Genomic DNA, 18,015 nt, shown 5'->3' with positions numbered 1-18,015 from the left:
CTGGCAGCCTTCAAGCTCCTGATATGTTTTGCAAAAGCAGATGTTATTAATTTGTAAAGCATCTTTGAACTTCTCATGGGGGGCTGAAACTTTTGGTCTTGTTTCTAACCAAGTGGTGGAGGGGGGAGTTGTCTCTTTACTTTTTACCGGGATGTTTTTGAGTTTCTGCACCACCCCTTGCCAACCCATCTAGCTATGCCAACCTCCTTTGCATTTCAGCACCTCAGTCTCTCCTTCATAACTCTTCAAGAGGAACATACTCAGACATGTCTTTTACGTTAACTTTGGAAATGGTATGAAATTTTCACCCTTTTTACAGGCTTCCAGATTAGCTGATCTCTGAAGTTGCTATAGATTGGGTCTAAAAATTACAGTATGTGTCAAGCTCTGTGTGATGTGTACCAACCTGGACAGACATAATCCAAATTCCTCATCCCACTTGTGTTTCCTGCATGTACAGCCTCCCTGGTCACTCTCTGGATACTGTCACCAGCAGGGACAGGCAATCAATGGTGACACTTTAATAGCATTTTCATTTGGGCTTGACATCCCCTGTTACTTGTCCAGCGGGTTAACTTGTGATCTGATCTGACTGCTACTCCTTATCTCTGGAAATGATCCAAACACAAGCAGGAATGAAAGGAAAAAAACTCACGTGGAAACAATATTTTCGTATTTTGTACCCAGTAAGGACATTTTGGATTACATTTGGGCTTTGCATTTGGGAGGGGTTGGTTTTGTTTTCTTTGCAAAGTAACAAAATTCTCACAAAATCGACGAGGAGAACAAAATGTTTTACTTTTTTTTTAAGCTAAACAGAGCGGGAAATAGGAAGAAAATTGCAATCTTTTCATCAAGTGACAAAAATACCAGCCAAAAGGAAAAGATACTCAACACTGTGTTTGGAAAATCTGTAAGCATAGCAAAGGTGTAGCCATATTAATTATACTTTCTCAGCTTTATACAAACATTTATAATACATGAATGAATACCAGAGCGAATATTTTTCTTAACAAAAAATTAAAGCACAAGCTTTTAATACCTATCCCAGGAAAATCAGTTCATTTATTTAAACAGCAGTTCAGAAACCAGAAACAAACCAATAAAAAAGTAGTTACTTTTCTATGGATTTAAATTTTGGGATTTAAAACTCCTGATGGCTTCTAGGGAAGCCTTAGTTCTGTAGCAATTCTCAGGAAACAGCATTGCTGACTACAGCATAAAACAACTCAAATTGTGCTGATGTGGTAGGAGAAGCCTTTGAAACCAGTGGAGCTCGTGGAGGAGTCAGAATCATAAGAAATGCCAATATTATTTCAAGACGAGGAAAAAAAAAAAAGCTGTATTTCCAAAAGGAGCCAAACTGGAGGGTAATGAGACTCAATTTCTGAGTTCATCTTGGCCTAAAGCTCACGTTTGAAAGCTGATATGGGCTTTTCCAAGCACAGGAATAGTTAAAGTGTGGTCCAGCAGGGCTGTAGCCTGGGTATACTCTAATTTTGAGTGCTGAGACACAGCATGGAGACCATGCAGGGATCTGGTAAATTGTGGAGCACTGGGAGCAGAGCAGTGGTTTCCATAGCGCTATTTCTGAAGGTCTCACCTCTGTATTAAAGATCATCTGGACCAGGACCAGTTCATCTTGCACAAACTGGGTTTAGCCCTGGCAGACTGTGAGTGTTGCCCAGGGCTGGGCAAGGACCATCTGCCCCTGTCAAAAAGCATGAACCAAATCTGCACTTGGGTCTCATGCTCAGAGTAAGAAAAACTATTTTGAGAAAGGAAATAAAACAGAAAAGCTCTTCTACCTTTCTCTCCCTATGGTGCCTTGTCACGAAGGAAGGTTGGGTGAGTACCAAGACCCAAAACATGGTTCATTAACACAGCTGAAAACATTACCAGCCACAGATACTGATGCCTTAACCTACACTGCTTGAGCAGAATTCAGTGTGTAAATGTCTGCTAAAGGATATGATGGATTATTTTTTTTTACAAGATAACCAAGGAACAGGTTTTACTTCATATTTTAAGAAATTAGACTATATCAAATGTGTAATAAAAATATTTTCTATAGGATTTTAAAATATATACATATAGAAACTACCTAAATTTTTAATGCCCTGTTGATATTGATGTGGTCTCTACAGTCTCTAAGTGTAACTAAGTGAGGCTGCCCAGCAACCTCCATTATACCTCAAACAGTGACTACAAAACTTATCCACACTGTAAATTAAACCTGCTTGAAAATGGGATCTGAAATTGTCTGCTGGGCCTGATCCAACACCCACTAAGACAGGCTAAGTCCACTTCTGACTGCAGGAGCTGGATTAGGACCTAGACACAGTCCCAAAATTATTTGGTTTCCAAACAGGGTGGTTGACCAATGATAAAGGCACCTGAGGGAGTTACTAAGAGCCTTGAGGCACTTCTTGGTAAAATTAAAATTATTAGATATTTTCTTTAGAATATTTAGAGTTATATAGAAACAGTCTTAAGACAATTTGGGTACATCTATACTTCATGTTGAAGAGAGGCCTAAACTGACTGTGTCTCAGACATAGCCTTTGCCCAGACAGTGGATGTAGACTTAAGTCAAGCTTAAGCAAGGTTGAGAGCTTGGACATGATGATGGAGCAAAGAGCATTCATGCCTCCATCCTTCCCACAGCATCCACGTCTACATCCCCAGGCCTGCCTTGCCCAGCCCATGTGGAGGAGGTAAGCTGGCAAGAAGAGCTCCTGTGTCAAGTGCCTGCAGTGGCCCATGGGGCTGGGCTGGCACTTCCCTCAAAGACAACCTAAAACTGGTGGTGGAGGTGGAGGCGGGTAAGGAAGGAGAAGCACAGATGACTGTCTGGCCCTGTGTCCACTGAGGACAGCGAGGACTCAGTTTTGGGCTGTGCCAAATCCGGTTGGCATTCCTGTTTAATCCTGTGTCTAAAGCAAGTTCAGATTCATTTTCCATGCAAGGTTTGAAAAGCACAGCATAGACAAGGTGTGAGGGCCAGATGCTGATCTAATGCAGGCAAAGTTCACCACTATCCTTGGCCTGAGCACTTACCCTTGCATTATACTTTCAGGTAGGTAGCATGGGAGTTCTCCTGCTTCAAAGAGTTAATGTAGGGGATTTGGCCACCTGCAGAGGAAAGTTTCTCACTGAGCTTTCGGTTCACCAGTTCCATGTGCCTGGTGTTTTTCCTGGCTTGCCGGAGGGACCTCTTCACTTTCTTCACTCGGTCTCGCAGCTGCTTGTTGCGCTTCTCCAGTGTCGCCACTTTCTGCTGCAGCTTCTTCACTCTGTCCTCCTCCTCAAACAGGGCTTTCTGCACCGAGGAGCACATGAGCTGAGGGGACAGCAGAAGGGAGACAGCAACAGGTGAGCTCTACACAAAAACTCACCAAAGCAAGTTACACAAAACTTATCAAATTCAGGTATTCCTTGAAACACTTCACAACTTTTCAAAAGCAGAATGTCTTCTTTTTTTTTTTTTTTTTCTGGAACTCTTATGCTTTTTTATACCTTTTTTTGGTAAGATCCTCTCTTTCACTTCTGTACTGAGATAAGACTCAAAATTGCAGATCTTAATTATACTAGTGATTCACAATTACTTTTATGAACTGTTTTGGCAGACCTATCCAGCCCACTGAGGCTACATTGAATTTATGGAGGAAGGCTGCCCTATTTCTGGTATGAAACTGGAGTTCAGGCCAAGGGGTGTCACTTTTGGAAAGCTCTAGATTTGATTTAGCTTAGCACTCCTTCAGAAACCCCAGATTCTAATGAGAGTCTGCCCTTCCTCTTTATGTCAACATGTGAAATAAAGACAGCACCTGCAAAAGAGAGAACTGATTATTTTCCTTTTCAAGAACAGAGGTGTCTCAAATATCTCATTATATGAGCTTCTTTAAGACAAAATCCTGAAGGGTAAAATCTCAGCAATTTATAGGAGCATTCAAGATCCCATAACTTTAAAAGAGGGGATTATTTAGGGGGGATCATTGGCTGAAAACTGCCCTCTCCCACTCTACCCTATACCAGTTTACTGCAATATTGCCCCCAGTAGGGACATCAGGCTCTTGATGTTCACTCATGCTGGTGGCTCTTAGCCAGGAAATGAAAAAGAGAGACAGTTTCAAAGGTGCTGCCTCCAATGCATCACTAGAAGAGTAGCTCACAGGACATTTTCAAATCCACTGGCTTGGATGATGATCCAAATGCAAAACATCTGTTGGACAATTGTTCATCTTCTGCTACCTCATCCTAGGATGACCCAAAAGGTCTATCTCATCTCAGCTATATGTGATTGCCATGTTTATGGTCTCTTGTTTGTCACTTGTTTCATTTTTGTAGGGGCAGCAACAGGAATGAGAAACACCAGCTACAAAGGTTGCTGAGTAGTTTCAATGCAAGGGAGTTAAGTTCCTTATACACAATGTACTGGAATGGGATTCAGCTAGTGCTCTTAAGCAGCTAAAAGTGAGACAGGTCTGGGCTCCTCTCTCTCTGTTTCCCTTGTATTATCTGCAGAGAGAGATAACCTTCAAGAAGTTGACCTCCACCTCCTAGGGCAGAGGGAGGAAACACTCTCGGAACACAACCCTCTCCTTTTACTGACCACAAAGGCACCAAGTTCCACTTTTTCTACTGAAACACATTTTCTAGGCAGAAAAAGAGGAGGTACCTGGAGCTCAAGGACAGTCCCAGCAAAAACTTCCTGATTTAGGGGAGCCACAATGAAATCTATTTCTGCCCAGGGTCGTGTGCCTCCTTCCTTTCTATTTTCTCTGGAAAGCATCCTGAGATATTTTATTCTGCATGTGAGACTTCCATGTGGTTGCTGCACTTGTGTACTGTGAGGGAAGGCAGTGTCTTCTGATGGACTGATCTTCTAAATACATCTAGAAATTTTTTTAATGTGTGTCAAGCACTCCTGGACTCTGGATGGGCTTTCTCTGGCAGAACATTTGGAACAGACGGGGAATCTAAATAAACAAGTAAATCCTCACTGTGATAATGAAGGATTACATGTTTCTTTCCATCTTACTTTGTAGTATTTTCAAAAACCAAAAGTTGGGGAGGGAGCCCACTTTGATGAATAACATTTCATTTGCTTTGGAAACCCCCAGCAGTGGGAAACCACGGCCAGTCAACCCAAACACACCAACTGCTTGCAGTCCCTTGGAAGCTCTTGTTTCTTGTGCAGAAGCACTGCAGGGCTTTGCTATAAGGCAAATGCTTGCCCCTAGTGTTCTCTCACTGGGGCTCTTTTACAAATGCATACTAGGGAGATGGGGAGCTCATTGATACAGGGCCAGAAATTGCACTGAAGAGGAGGGAATTTGGTTTTGATCACAGCTCACTCCAAGTGCTGCTTGAAAACAGCCAGCACATCTTGGCTCTTGTGTTTGGCAAACTCTTGCAAAACCTCAGGCAGAGCTATTCTTGAACTTAAATGCCTGTAAAGGAGGACATCGAGTTAGGGAAATATGTTTGTTGGGAAGACACGAGGTGGAAACTCTACTTCATGAGGGATTTCCTGCATTTTCCATGGATGCAGTGATAGGCACAGCCTATGCCAGAGTCCAATGCAGAGGAACAAACAATTCATGCAGCTGAAGTGGGAGATTGTGTGAACCCAACTGTGTCTCATCTGTCTGAGCTGGCTGGTGGGGGAATGGTAATATCTGATGGCAGACATCAGGGATGGCATTAGCCTCATCCCAGAGGCTCTCTCAAACCTTTTGAGGTTGGTCTTCTGTCAGCAGAGGTAGACTAGCCCTACAGAGCTACTCAGAAACTTCTCAAACACCATCAGAAAGCTAGCCAGCTCATATTCTTATGCTGTTCCTCTTCAAGGTCCTCACTCTCCAGTCTGAAACACACAGTTCAGTGCTTAAACTACCTGGAGATATCCAGAGAAATCACGGGAACAGCACAGTTATAAAAAACTGAGATCCTATCCGACATGCAGGGCTTTGTTTGCCAACAGAGTAAGTGACAGGAAGAGCCCAGCTTGATAACTGGATGCCTGCCTGCAATTGCAAGACTACCAGCTGGAAAATAAACTCTTTGTTCCTTCTGCATGGGGAGAAATAACTAGGTGGAGTCCTCTCATTCTCACTGGTTGGTTACAAACAGTATCTTTCACAGGGCTCTGCAGAGGGGATGATGCTTAAATGTGAATGGTGTCCTACCCTTGCTGTTACTGCCGGGACTGTGGTTGACATGGGTGCAATCCAGTTATTTTTAAACTGGTGCTGAGAACTGTGTAACTGCAACAGCTGTGAGCTCAGCACAGCCTGTGTCACTGAGTTTGTAGCTGAACAAGTAGATGAGAAGTCAACCAGGCCATATTGCTGCTTGAATACTTCTTGTTTACAGATGGAGGTGAAATCTCTCCATCTTGGAGTTATTCCTATGGAGTGTATCTACAGACAACAGTTTCACATCCTATTTTGTCTGATCTCATACACCCACAAATGTGCACAGTTTACACTGATGACCATCAAGATCAGACCTTTGCCCAAAAGCACTACTAAAAACTATAGAAAACTTGATTTTGTTTCCGGTAGTGACCTGTGCTCCCCCTCCCCATCACAGCTTGTCATGTCAGGTACATTAGAGGAGGTGGGTGGGGGTTTTTCATGCAACATTTAAGGGACAATGAAATCTCCATCCAGCAAAGTAAGTCACAGAGAAGCCAATTCCACTGAGGGAAAGAATGGGAAAGGATAGATATCTGACAATTCCTATTCCCACAAGGTATCAACAGCAGATATTCAAGCAACCACTCAGAAGTGCCCCACTTAGCACGGTGTACATACCCACAGACCTGGGAAATGGCAAGAAGGACCAGGAAATGGCTCCTCAGAGATACTTATGGGTTATTTTCCAAATTCCCTACAAAATCTACATTCCATAGTGACCCACAGTTCAGAAGAGTGGTTTGTTCTGGAGACATATCTTCAGGTCTGCTTGTTCCACAGTTTTGTTTGCAAGGCATGCTCAGCAGTGGTTAAACTTGAGTCCAGAGCAGTACCAGGAGATGTAACAAGAAAGGGTGCACAAGAATCAAACAGATCCTTAGGATTTATCCCAGACAGCCTACAGCTGTGAAACTGCATATTAAATACATTTGACTATTTGTCTGAGAGACCATATCACAAATATATAATAGTTTTAAGTTTCACTGCATCTACGAGATTTACAAAATCCATTTTGCAAAAGAAATCCTCACTGTAATAAATAGAATAGAGTCATAGAATCACTAAGGTTGGAAAATACCTTCAAGATCATTGAGTCTCACCATTAACTTGAAAAACTGATTTTTGGACCATCACAGTATAGGCATACAGGCTTTTTACCAAACCTGAACTGATGTATATATACATTTGACTGATTGACAGAACACATCTGCTATCTACAATCCTGATTTGAATGGGACATTGGAAAGTGCCCCATGGGTAAAGGCGTGATGGCAGTGTTCATCTACCACAAATTGTCCATAAATGACTGAAGTTACAGTTACAGAGCTCAGGTCACTCAAAACTCAGCAGTGCCATCCAAGTCTTGCCCTTCACCTACCAAAGGGAGAGATGTTGAGTCCTAGCTAGCTTCTTGTGTGTGTTCCTTATGGGCAACAATGCTTAAAAACACTGGAGCCCCACTACCTAAAAGTCTTTCATTTCAGGTCTTCTAAAAATATCTTTCACACCACACAGCCTTTAGATATAAGATGTCATCAGGCGAGATGACTGTAGGAATGTTTTTAAATGTGTTAAAGTAAGACCTGATCTCTGCATGGACATGCTGTAGTTTTAGAACTGGGCCTGGGTCACTTTATTTTCTTGCCCTCAAATCTTTCTCATCACCCACACTGCTAATGGAGCAGTGTTCAGGATATTCCCTTAGCATCCCAGACCCAGCATCATCCCAGCACAACCTTTTGGGATCATCTGGCAAAAGGAATGAGACTTAAAAGACATCCCAAGCCCTGCAGGTTGGGAAGCACAGCTCCTGATAGAGAGATGAGTTCACCACATCCCAGTGAGTTCACCACATCTCCACACCACTCTCCTTTTGCCATTCCCCGCTACACATCTGCTCCACAGAAAAGGTAAAAACAACTTACATTTGCTGATGTTGACTTGCTGCTCTGTGCTTTGCTGCAGTTCAAGTTATAGAAAACATCTTAAACTGAAACCTTAGGTAGCACCAGGTGTGTACCTCCAGCTTTATTTGTCTCAGCACAGCAATATTTCATGAACTTTCTCTCAAGGGGTTCAGGACCAAACATATCTCTTTGTCTTTAACTCCACCAGGATTTATTTTGCCAACCCCTCCTGTGCTCTTAGCGAGGGGGACAGGCTCAGTGCCCTGGAGAAGCTGCTAAGGACCCAACACAGTTCACATAGGTGATCTTCACCTCTCCTGCCCAGGGAGGTCCCCTTTGAACCCTGCCTTGCCATGGCCACGTTTCAGACTCCAAGCATCCCTTTCTCCTTTTGTTCAGCCCCTTTGGGCAGGTTATGTGGGAACAAGTCTGTTGCATGGAAAGAAGGACAGGAAGTCAAAGAATAGCAGGAGGGGTCTGGCAGCAGGGAGTATTGGATTTGGGATAGACTGGCTTAACCTCCAGTTACTGAGATTTTTCAGCCAAGACTAACACTCGTGCTGAAGTGTGGAAAAGTCCCTGTCAGCACTGTTAAAGCATCATTTTGGGTGAAGTGGTGGGGGCATGGGAGTGCTGAGTTAAATCATCTTTGCTTGCTGCAAGAACTGCACCTTTCAGAGGTACTGAACTGAGGCCCCAAGGGCATATCCAGCACCACTGGCATTAATGGACCTGAGTTGGGATTTCGCTCCAGGGCCTCGTATGAATCACCAAGATACACAGGACCTGGATGGAGAAAGAAATGATTGTGTCTGTTCTTATCTTACTGAATGCTGGGTCAGCATTTGCCATGGGAAGTGTAATGTTTGTAGCACAACCCTCCAGCTCATTTGTAATATTAGAAATGGGGATTATTTTGGGGTATGAAGCACTGTCTGCAGGAAGCCTCTGCCAGGTTACACCCACCCCGAGGTGTTTCACCACCGTGAGTGGTATTTTTCCTCCTCATATCACTCCCCCCTAAAAGCATATTTTCACTTTAAATTTTAGGCATCACAGTGGACCACTTTTGGGGACTCCTGCCTAGATAACTATCTCAGACTGAGGTGGATCCAACTGTGAGTCCCATGAAATATCAGCTGGCACCACTGACTTCCTGGGACAGGCTGCAAAGGGTAGGATACAGGTAGTTTCCTTGGAGTTTGGAGAAACTTTCCTTGGAAACAAACCCAAATCCATGTCCATGGGCACTTGGACGTCTCTAAAAAGAGCTTTGTTTTTCTGATCTGCATCAAACCACTGCCTGATGTGAAGATATCTGAGCTGCCGGTGGCTCTCATCTGCAGTGGGTGTTGCAGGCATCCATTTCAAAACCCCACCCTTTGACTTCAAACTCACAGCCCTTGCACTCCTTGCACTCCGGCTCCCACAATAGGGGTGGTTTTAGAGGATGCAGGGTGATTACGAGGCACTTGAGGCTAGTGAAAAGACCCTCAGCCCTGGAGGTACCTGAAAAGAGGTCCCTGGCCCCCAAAACCACACCTAGAGCATGTGCCAGGGCATTGCTTTCCTCCCTGGCACTTTGAGCCCTCAAGCTTGAGATGCTTCTGAGCAGGAGGATACAAAGATATGAGGTGACAGTCGCACCCAGTCCCCTCTGCCAAGATTGGGGATGAGGTTGGAAACGTCTTCAGAGTCACTGCCAGTACCCTGGAAGAGATCAGTAGCTTATTCCTTATATTTGTGAAGGAAAAAAAGGCCATGGCTTAACAAGCCAATAGAAACCACACTCATCAAGAAGACAGGAAAAGGGGAAAAAAAGGTGTAGGGTATGAGCCAGACTGCCTACCACAGGCACCTCACTCGTGCCAAATGAGCAGATAAGTCAGTCCTGACAGTAAATCCCTAAATTGCCTGCCCAGGCAGTGGGAGACAGCAGGTCTCCAGGAAGAGAAAAATAAATCAAGAGGGTACGACCTCACTCTGAGTCATCTCCAAGACCACGCAGGCAGCGAGGGAGGCACACCAAGAGCCAGCCAGCGGCTTTTCCCCGGCGCTCTGAGGCGGAGGGACTCCGCTCCTGCCGTCTTTCCTTTGAAAACGTTCCTCCGAGCGATTCGCCCTGGATGCCACAGGAATGCGGTGGTGGATCTGGGAGGGGAGCGCCGGTGAAGTCTCGCGACTAAGTGGTTTAGCAGGAGCTGCCGATCTCCTTCTCCTCCTCCTCCGCCTCCTCTTCTTCCTCGCCGGGCTGCAGCCGCCGAGCGCTGGACTCGGTGTTCAGCCCCACCAACCCCACACTTGTGCCTTCTGCTTTTCCAAGAGCTTCCCAGCTTCAGCGCCCCTCCCGGCTCCCGGCTGGGCCATAGGTACCCTCTGAGATGGGTCGGGGCTGGGAGAAGCAGAAGATCTTAGAGCCCTCCCAGGGGCTTAGCCCCCAGGGACGAGCGATGCAACCCTGCCGGCCTCTTTGCTGAAACCCACATCACCCTCCTCTGCCTCCCTACACCAAAAATACTAAGGGCGACCAGTGAAATAAGGAACCGTGGGGTGGCACATGCCTCCAGAGCGTGCAAAAGCAGACAGCAGCCAGGACACTACTCTTGTCTCTCCACCCCTCTTACAGGGGATGCAGAGAGCTCGTTGCAAGGACAGCGAGCTCAGACTTTGCAGCACTGCTATTTGCAAGATAGAAACTGCAAATATAATCCAAGGCAATGCAACGTCTGCCCTTGTTCCTTCTAAGTCCCATTCCTGGGTGGTGGATATTCCTGATACAGCTCTGTCCCCTTCCTGGAGAGCAAACAGTGCAGGCCTGGATTAAGCTGCTCAGTTACAGGTAAATGACCCTGAATGTTATAGTGCACTACCCAGCTCAACTATGCTGAGCTTAAAGGAAAATGTTTTAAGGAAGGAAGAACAAAATCTTTTTTCTGTGTTTTTAAGCAAACGTGGTTTTAAATCTACCTTACAAGACACACTGTTTCAGAGATTTCTGCATTTTGCTCTGCCTGAATGCTGAAAGCGTCCGAGTTACTGCCTTTTTTTTTTATTTCAGTCTCAGAGCTAAGGCTGCAGTTTCAGCTGGACTTCAAAAGTCTCTGTAAGAGGCTTTTTTTCCATGATAATATGTACAGAAACTTTCCATTTCCACAGCTACCAAACTTATCAAAACCTGCTATCCACTTTAATTTCCGACTCAGCTTTTCCCCACCTAGTATTATTATTATCACAATAAAACTAATTAGGCCTGATATGCCTAAAACTACTTTGCCAATATACCTTACCTCAAGCGTATTGTTCTCCGACTGAAAGTTGCTGTGTCTCCATCTAAACTTGTTTTACTTGGCTTGTATTTCAATAGGATTAGGTCACCATTCCCCCCCACACACAGAGAATTAATTAAATACCAAGGAGGGATAAAACCTGCAAGACCCAAAACCAGAGTGTATTGTGTCCTTCCCTCTCACTGGTGGGAACACGGGGAAATGAGAAATTGCTGGTCAGAGCAGCATGGCATTTTACACTTTGCTCCTATTTATTGAAATGTCTGTGTTGATTTTTGAATGAACTGACCTTTACTTTGTGTTACAACAGCTTCTAGAAACATCAATTAATTTACTGGTCCTGTTAAATGGACAGGACATGCCCTATAGCACGGTAGCAGTGAGGGAGTACAATATGTTCAAATACACCATCCCCACATGCAGCTGAAGTTGAGAACCAGCATCGGTTGGTGAGGAAGAATATTTATCTTTACCAGTATTCATTTGCATGCGAACAATATTAGTTTAAGCTTGGGTTATACCTGGTCTGGGGAGTTTACATTAGGTATGGTTTATTTCAGTCCAATGTATTACAACTCACAAGAGTTCCCTGGGGGTCCTGACAGAGGTGACTGATGTCTCGGTGTGGCAGGTGCTGCAGGGATGTCTGCAAGCAGAGCTTTGGCTCAGTTAGGGGTACAAAAGAACAGGTGGAAGATGTGGACTGCAGGAGCACGGGGGGGCACAAGGAAACAGTGAAACAAGGTTGATCAAGGGCTTAACGACTTCAGAATCCCCTGTGGGTAAGGCTGTGCCAGATCTCCATGTACCCCCTCAGCAGGTTCAGAGAGCAAATGCTCGAGAGCCCACAACTTCTGTTGCCGAGAAGGAAGGACTGGAATCAGTAAATACATAATAAAATAAATTTTATATATAATATGAAGAAAACCTTTTCTTCTCTGTCACCTGTATGTCAAAGTGAGGAAAGAGAGAAGCAGAGCAAATCCCAGCAGGGAGCAGATGGGTATTGGCAAACGGCCACAGTATGACTGTAATGCATTAAATGCTGCCTCTCAAGAAAGCAAAGAAACGGACATTTACTGTAAGTAGAGTCTATGTCTCCTCAGGAAATATATCATACCCAGGGGCAGTCATATGCACAGGAGGAGAACCCATGCTGAGAAAGGTAAATGTTTAAAGTTAACACAAGATCTATAAAAGTCATGTTCCCCTATAAATCCCTCTGCTCTGGACATCTTGGCTTCATACTGCACATAAGTTGCTGCAGCTCAGCTGCCTTTGCAAACAGATAGGATTTCCTTGGCTGCAGGTTCAGCTGGAAGCCTTGACTGTGTCCTGCTGCTGTGCACAGCTTCTGGATTTCAAAGAGCAATCGCAGGTGCCCCAGGGCAACCTGTTGCCCTCTGGTGCCATTGGGGAGCGGAGATGTGGAGATGTTTGTATCTCTTCTAAGCATCCATAGGAACTTCTGGAGACATTTCACTTCGAGTCCAGAAAAGCAGGAGTGAAAAGGGCATACTCAGACTTATATTTGTCTGTGCTTGTAGGTCCCTTGGGGTAGTCTTAGCACCAGCCTGTTTTATATATGTAACCTAGATCCTGGGTAGGAAACATTGGCTTTCTGGACTCTTTCTACAGTTAATGGAGACACAGAAATTTCTCTGGAGGATGAGTCAGAGAAACTAATTTAGAGCAGGGAAGCAGGCACTAAAACCGAGTTGGGTAGTATGGAAACTACTCTGACACAGTGCTTACACACTCAGCAGAGACTCCCTGCCATGGCAGGAGCAGGACAAGAGGCTCTAATGAAGCCTTCCTCTGCAAGCAATGAAGGATCTATGAAACCTTGATGGAAATAACGGCAGAAGCATTGAAACCAGGCTGAGCAAAACGCAGGGGCATGACAAAGGGCATCTGCACCCACTCCTGAGCTGCTCTGCAAGCCCAGAGCAAAGAGACCTCCGCAAGAAGCTGTTTGCTGTGCCCCACACAAGCAGCCCTGAGAGAGGCGATGGAGCCAGGGGTGATGAACAGGCACAGGCACAGCTGAGGAGCAGTTCCAGCCCTCATCCAAGCATGGAAGTGCCACAGGTTGCCACAGCGGTGAAGTGGAAAGGCCTTGGTGAGGTTGAAGAAGCAAAGACAAAGGGAGGGAAAAACAAACATCTGTGATCTGCAGGCGCTCTCTGACTAACATCAGCGCGCAGAGAAAGGAACAGAAGGGGAAAAATGCCTGAGAGACTAATCAGCAGCTCTGAATAACAAGCTCCAAGCACTAACATCTGGGAGCTCACTGCTACTCACAGATATTCCTGTCCCACCAGGCAACTCAGAGCAGGCTGTCCACAGCTCCGGCTGCTGCGTGGGCTGTAAATCCTGAAAGGGCCCCAGACCACCCTGGATGCAATAAATGGGCAACAGGTTACTCTGAGCATGGCAGGATTTGGACAATAACCAGTTTTCAAGGTGGAGAGACACGGTATTTAGGAGACCACCCTCCTGCTTGCATGCGCTCAAGTGGCCCTACATATTTGGGGCATTAATGGCTGTTTCTATAGGAGACAAAAGCTGCTGTTTCCCTCTAATACAATCCCCTAGATCAGGTCCTGTTCCTGAGCCAGTATTTTAATTCTCAATAGAAATACAGGATCATATTTGAACGTCAACATTTTATTTAATGGCCGAAGTGTCTTCTTGCTGCTTTGCTTCGTTTCATATAGACATAGAAGGCATCAGAAACTCCCATCACATGCTGCACAACTTACTGCCTTATACAGGGGAAAGCTTTTCACACAGAGCTGGTTACAATGCCTGTGGAAAATAAGATCATGAGGGAAGCATGAGTCAGGCTTCCCCATACACACAAGCCTAGAGCACTCTTTCCAGCCTGATTTCAGGAGAAGGAGGATTGCAGCCACAGCTACACATGACAAAATGACTTTGGGGCTGATGGATGCCCTGTGGTGAACTCTTCCCTGCAAGCATCTAAATTATAGAGCACGCACTTCACTGCTGGTTAATGTTACAGTGGTGGCTCTCAACTGTTTAATCCTATGTTAATAATTGTGCTGGAGTGAGATAATTATGTACCAAGTGCCACACCACTACACAGCAAGCACATGGGGATGCCTCTGAGCTACAGTTCAATCATGCACTACTTGGGGGTTTGGCTCTTTTGTGAATAACTGCACCATGGTCTGCAAAATCTCTTAATATCATGCTGTCATGTGCATTTCCCTGTAAAATCTGCTACTGTTCCTGGAAAAATACTTAGGGACAGGTAGCAAATGTATGCCCTGTAATTCCATGTTACTGTTTGTGTGTGCGAGGGCTTTAAATGTGATTATGAAATTAATTTTCTGTATCAGTCCAAAATTCTTCCGTGAATATTTGTTTTGCTTTTCTCATATTTCTCTGACACAGAAGTTATCTATACTTTCACCAGCTTTGTATTGCATCACTTTAGCAGTAGCAAGAACCAGGATCTGGATAACCCCAAAGAGCAGATGATCTGGATTGCCTCCCATCCCTCCTGCAGTAGCAATCACCATATCCACATCAGTCACTGTCCACACAACTCCATAAGAATTGCCTAAGATGAGAGCACTTAAAAGAAAAAAAATCCAAAACCCACTGTGAGGAAGCCAGGACCTGGGCTCCAATATAGTCCCATAACTAGGACACTTTCCTTGTCTTTTGGTAATGATAATTTTGGAAGAATGAAACCTCTGTTATTTTGAGTTGTGTTATCTGAACGTCCTGTTCTCATTTCACACCTCCTTGAAGAGGGCAGATAAAATGCATGTCCTAATGAAAGGAAAGGAGCTGGATGTCTCCACTGCAGTGAGGGCAACAACCAGTTAGGGGAGAGCAGCCTCAATGAAAAGTAGTTCTGCTGTGCTTCAATTCCCTGTGTCCAAAAATGGGGATTGCAGGACATCTTTGATTTACAGAGTTTTCTGAGCCTTTATAGTCTAATCTAGAAACATCTATATTCAAAGTCTGGATAGTGTGGGGACTGGAGCAATGGAGAGCCAGGACCCATGGTCAGATATTTCACTTGCATGTAGAATGGTCTCAGTGTTTCTCTGTGCAAATTCAGTGTGAGCCCAGAAATCACATTTTTCCTTGAGGTACTGCTTGGCATTGCCCATAACTGCAGCCTTGTCTCCACCAATCTGGAAACACATTTTTCAGTAAGGATCCTGGATAAATTCCCCATCACTGGAGCAGGTGACGGATTGAACATTCATTATTTAGAGATTTAGTCAGTAAAATTTGCAATATAAAAGTTGTATCTTTCTGTGTCACAGATGAAGGCATTTAAGTCCACATTATCCACAAGGAGAAACTATGGGCTATGTGAACATTTGGCTTAGATACATGAGCAATGTCCATGGTCCCAAAACCAAAGGTTTCAAGTATGACCAAAGGGACAACTTCCAGCAACTGCCTTTATTGGGTCATGGAATACAAAACCAACTGTTCTTTAGGCACTGTCCACCAATGGGGACAAAATGGGTGCAGGTGGTTTGGCAATGAGATGCCAATGGTCACACCTCTTATTCTTCTGGATCTAAAGGTCAATAAACCAGTAGAAAAGCCATCAGAAGAATACACAAGAGATTTTTACAGGAAGGGAAGGAAATATTTGTTCTCACTCATCCTGCAGGTATTTGAAGCCTCTCTCCTTCAACCAGATGTAGTTTAGGGTTAGCACATGTAAACTGCAACACAAACTCAGCTGGAAGAATGGGTGACCAATTTCTTTAATTTGATCCCCATCCAGATGGATCTCTCAGTTCTGCCTTGGTCTTCTTAATCCTGTTAATAAGTACATCACTGTACTGACATACAGCATCTACACTTCTCTTGGCAGCTGGTGTTACTAAAAGTTGCTGGTGCTCTACACTGCTCCCTCTGGATATTTGTGAGGCATTTCAATTGAAAAAAAAACAAAAAAATCCTAAGAAATTGCATAATTCCAAATGTTTTTCCTTCCACATTCTCCCCACCCTAGAGAATCCACCACTTACTAACATTTCTTTATTTAATCCCTTCCTAAAATACCCTTTTACCATTGAGAACTTTGCAACTGTTTGGGAGGGGGAGGAGTTGTTTGCTGTTTTGATGGAAAGAGTGAAACGAAATTACTTCCTGGCTGAGATTTATGTGTCAAGTTTTAGCTTGCAGCCAGATTTTTTTTAGCCAAGTTATAAAATCTGAAGATAATTCCAACTCTCCTTGTCCATGACTTTTATGAAGCAATTCAGGATGTGTGCAGAAATTAAAGGAAACTCTGCACCATGGATGTTTTCATGGAAATGAAGAGACATATTCCTGCACAGAAGGAAAGGGCAGGAACATATGTCAGCCTAAGCAGAGCTGTCAGAAAGCAGAATCCCAGCTTACTAAAAACCAATGAATATCTTGATGAACCTGTGTTTCTTAAATGCTTTGGATGCAAATTGAGAGCAAGGTAGAGGTTGCACTTGACTGTGGACAAAATGAAGCTGAGTTTTGCTTGAGACATCAGGCTTTTGGAAACTTAAGAGTAAATTCCTTGATGTGATACCCTAAAGATGTTCCTGATCTGCTGGGACTATTTAGATGCTGGTCAGTTGGAAGGTGTTATAGTCATCCAGCAAAAGGACACAGAAATCTCTCACACGGGATGGGCAATGCTGCACTTCTCCATCCCTTCTGTCACGTTTGCCATGCCAGACCAGTGCAATGGTGATGGTCTGACCCATACCTGAACAGTAATGTGGCCAGAACAGTTGCCCGGGAAGTGGCTCAAAGCAAAGAGCAAAGAGGCAGCAGAGACAAGTGACTGCATGTGCCAGAAACCCACAGTGAGACCTGTGTGTCTAAAACTCAAGGTGAGATACTGCAAGAGGGCTGGGGCTGTTGGCTATGTCCACATTAGCAAATCAATTGGAGCAAGAGGAATGTATCTGTAGACTGAAGATCTAGATGAGTTTGGGGTGAACAAATAGACAGGGAAAGGGGTTTGGAAAGTGTATGAAGGACGAGTTGTGGATCCCTTGTGTTTCCATTAGGAGTTGGTGCATACCAGAACAGCCTGGCTATGTTTCTTTCAGGAGGAATCTACTCACTCTTTGTGAACTGAACTAACATTTGTCAAGCAAAACTATGTGTCTCCTACTCACCAGACTAATTCCCTGTCATGACAGAGATTGCACTGGTTTGACACATCTTGTTGACAAACCTAAGCTGGCTGCTGTTCCCACAGGTGTTTTGCCTGAGCTCCATGGCTTGGGAAACTTCAAATAATAGACCTCACAATCATTGCACAGCCTGCAATGCAACTGGTTTTGCATTTGCCTCCCATCCTTCCTGATGGGCCAGCTCCAGCCTTTGGAGGTCTCTCCACGGGGCTGATGGAGGCCCCTCACAGCTCAGTTGAGGACAGGAGGTGGTGATGGGTGTGTAATGAGGCTCTGGGATTGTGTAATCCAATTATGACTCTGGAATAACAGCTGGTGGCTCCCCAGAGAGCCATCTATTACCATAGCTTGCTGTGTTTCGCTCCCTGAAGTTTCACTTGAAGGCTCAAGCAAAGAGTCTGGCTGGGCTCTGAATTAACCCACC

General features: G+C 44.6%; 1 protein-coding gene across 1 annotated transcript in view; it reads right to left on the bottom strand.

Moving 5' to 3' along the window:
* Window positions 1-775: 775 nt before the first annotated feature.
* Window positions 776-18,015, bottom strand: part of CCDC3 (coiled-coil domain containing 3) — a 37,655-nt gene continuing 20,415 nt past the window's right edge. Inside the window, exon 3 of the mRNA XM_027722486.2 lies at window positions 776-3,343. Within this exon, the coding sequence (XP_027578287.1) occupies window positions 3,068-3,343 (276 nt within the window). The 3' untranslated portion in view covers window positions 776-3,067. The remainder of the gene's footprint in view (window positions 3,344-18,015) is intronic.

The sequence above is a fragment of the Pipra filicauda genome, unplaced genomic scaffold, assembly GCF_003945595.2.
Source record: "Pipra filicauda isolate LSUMZ 115617 unplaced genomic scaffold, ASM394559v2 scaffold119_size3216105_pilon, whole genome shotgun sequence".
Classification (NCBI taxonomy): Eukaryota; Metazoa; Chordata; class Aves; order Passeriformes; family Pipridae; genus Pipra; species Pipra filicauda.
The sequence above is the reverse complement of the archived record's forward strand: the minus strand, read 5'-3'. Positions and strand labels throughout refer to the sequence as shown.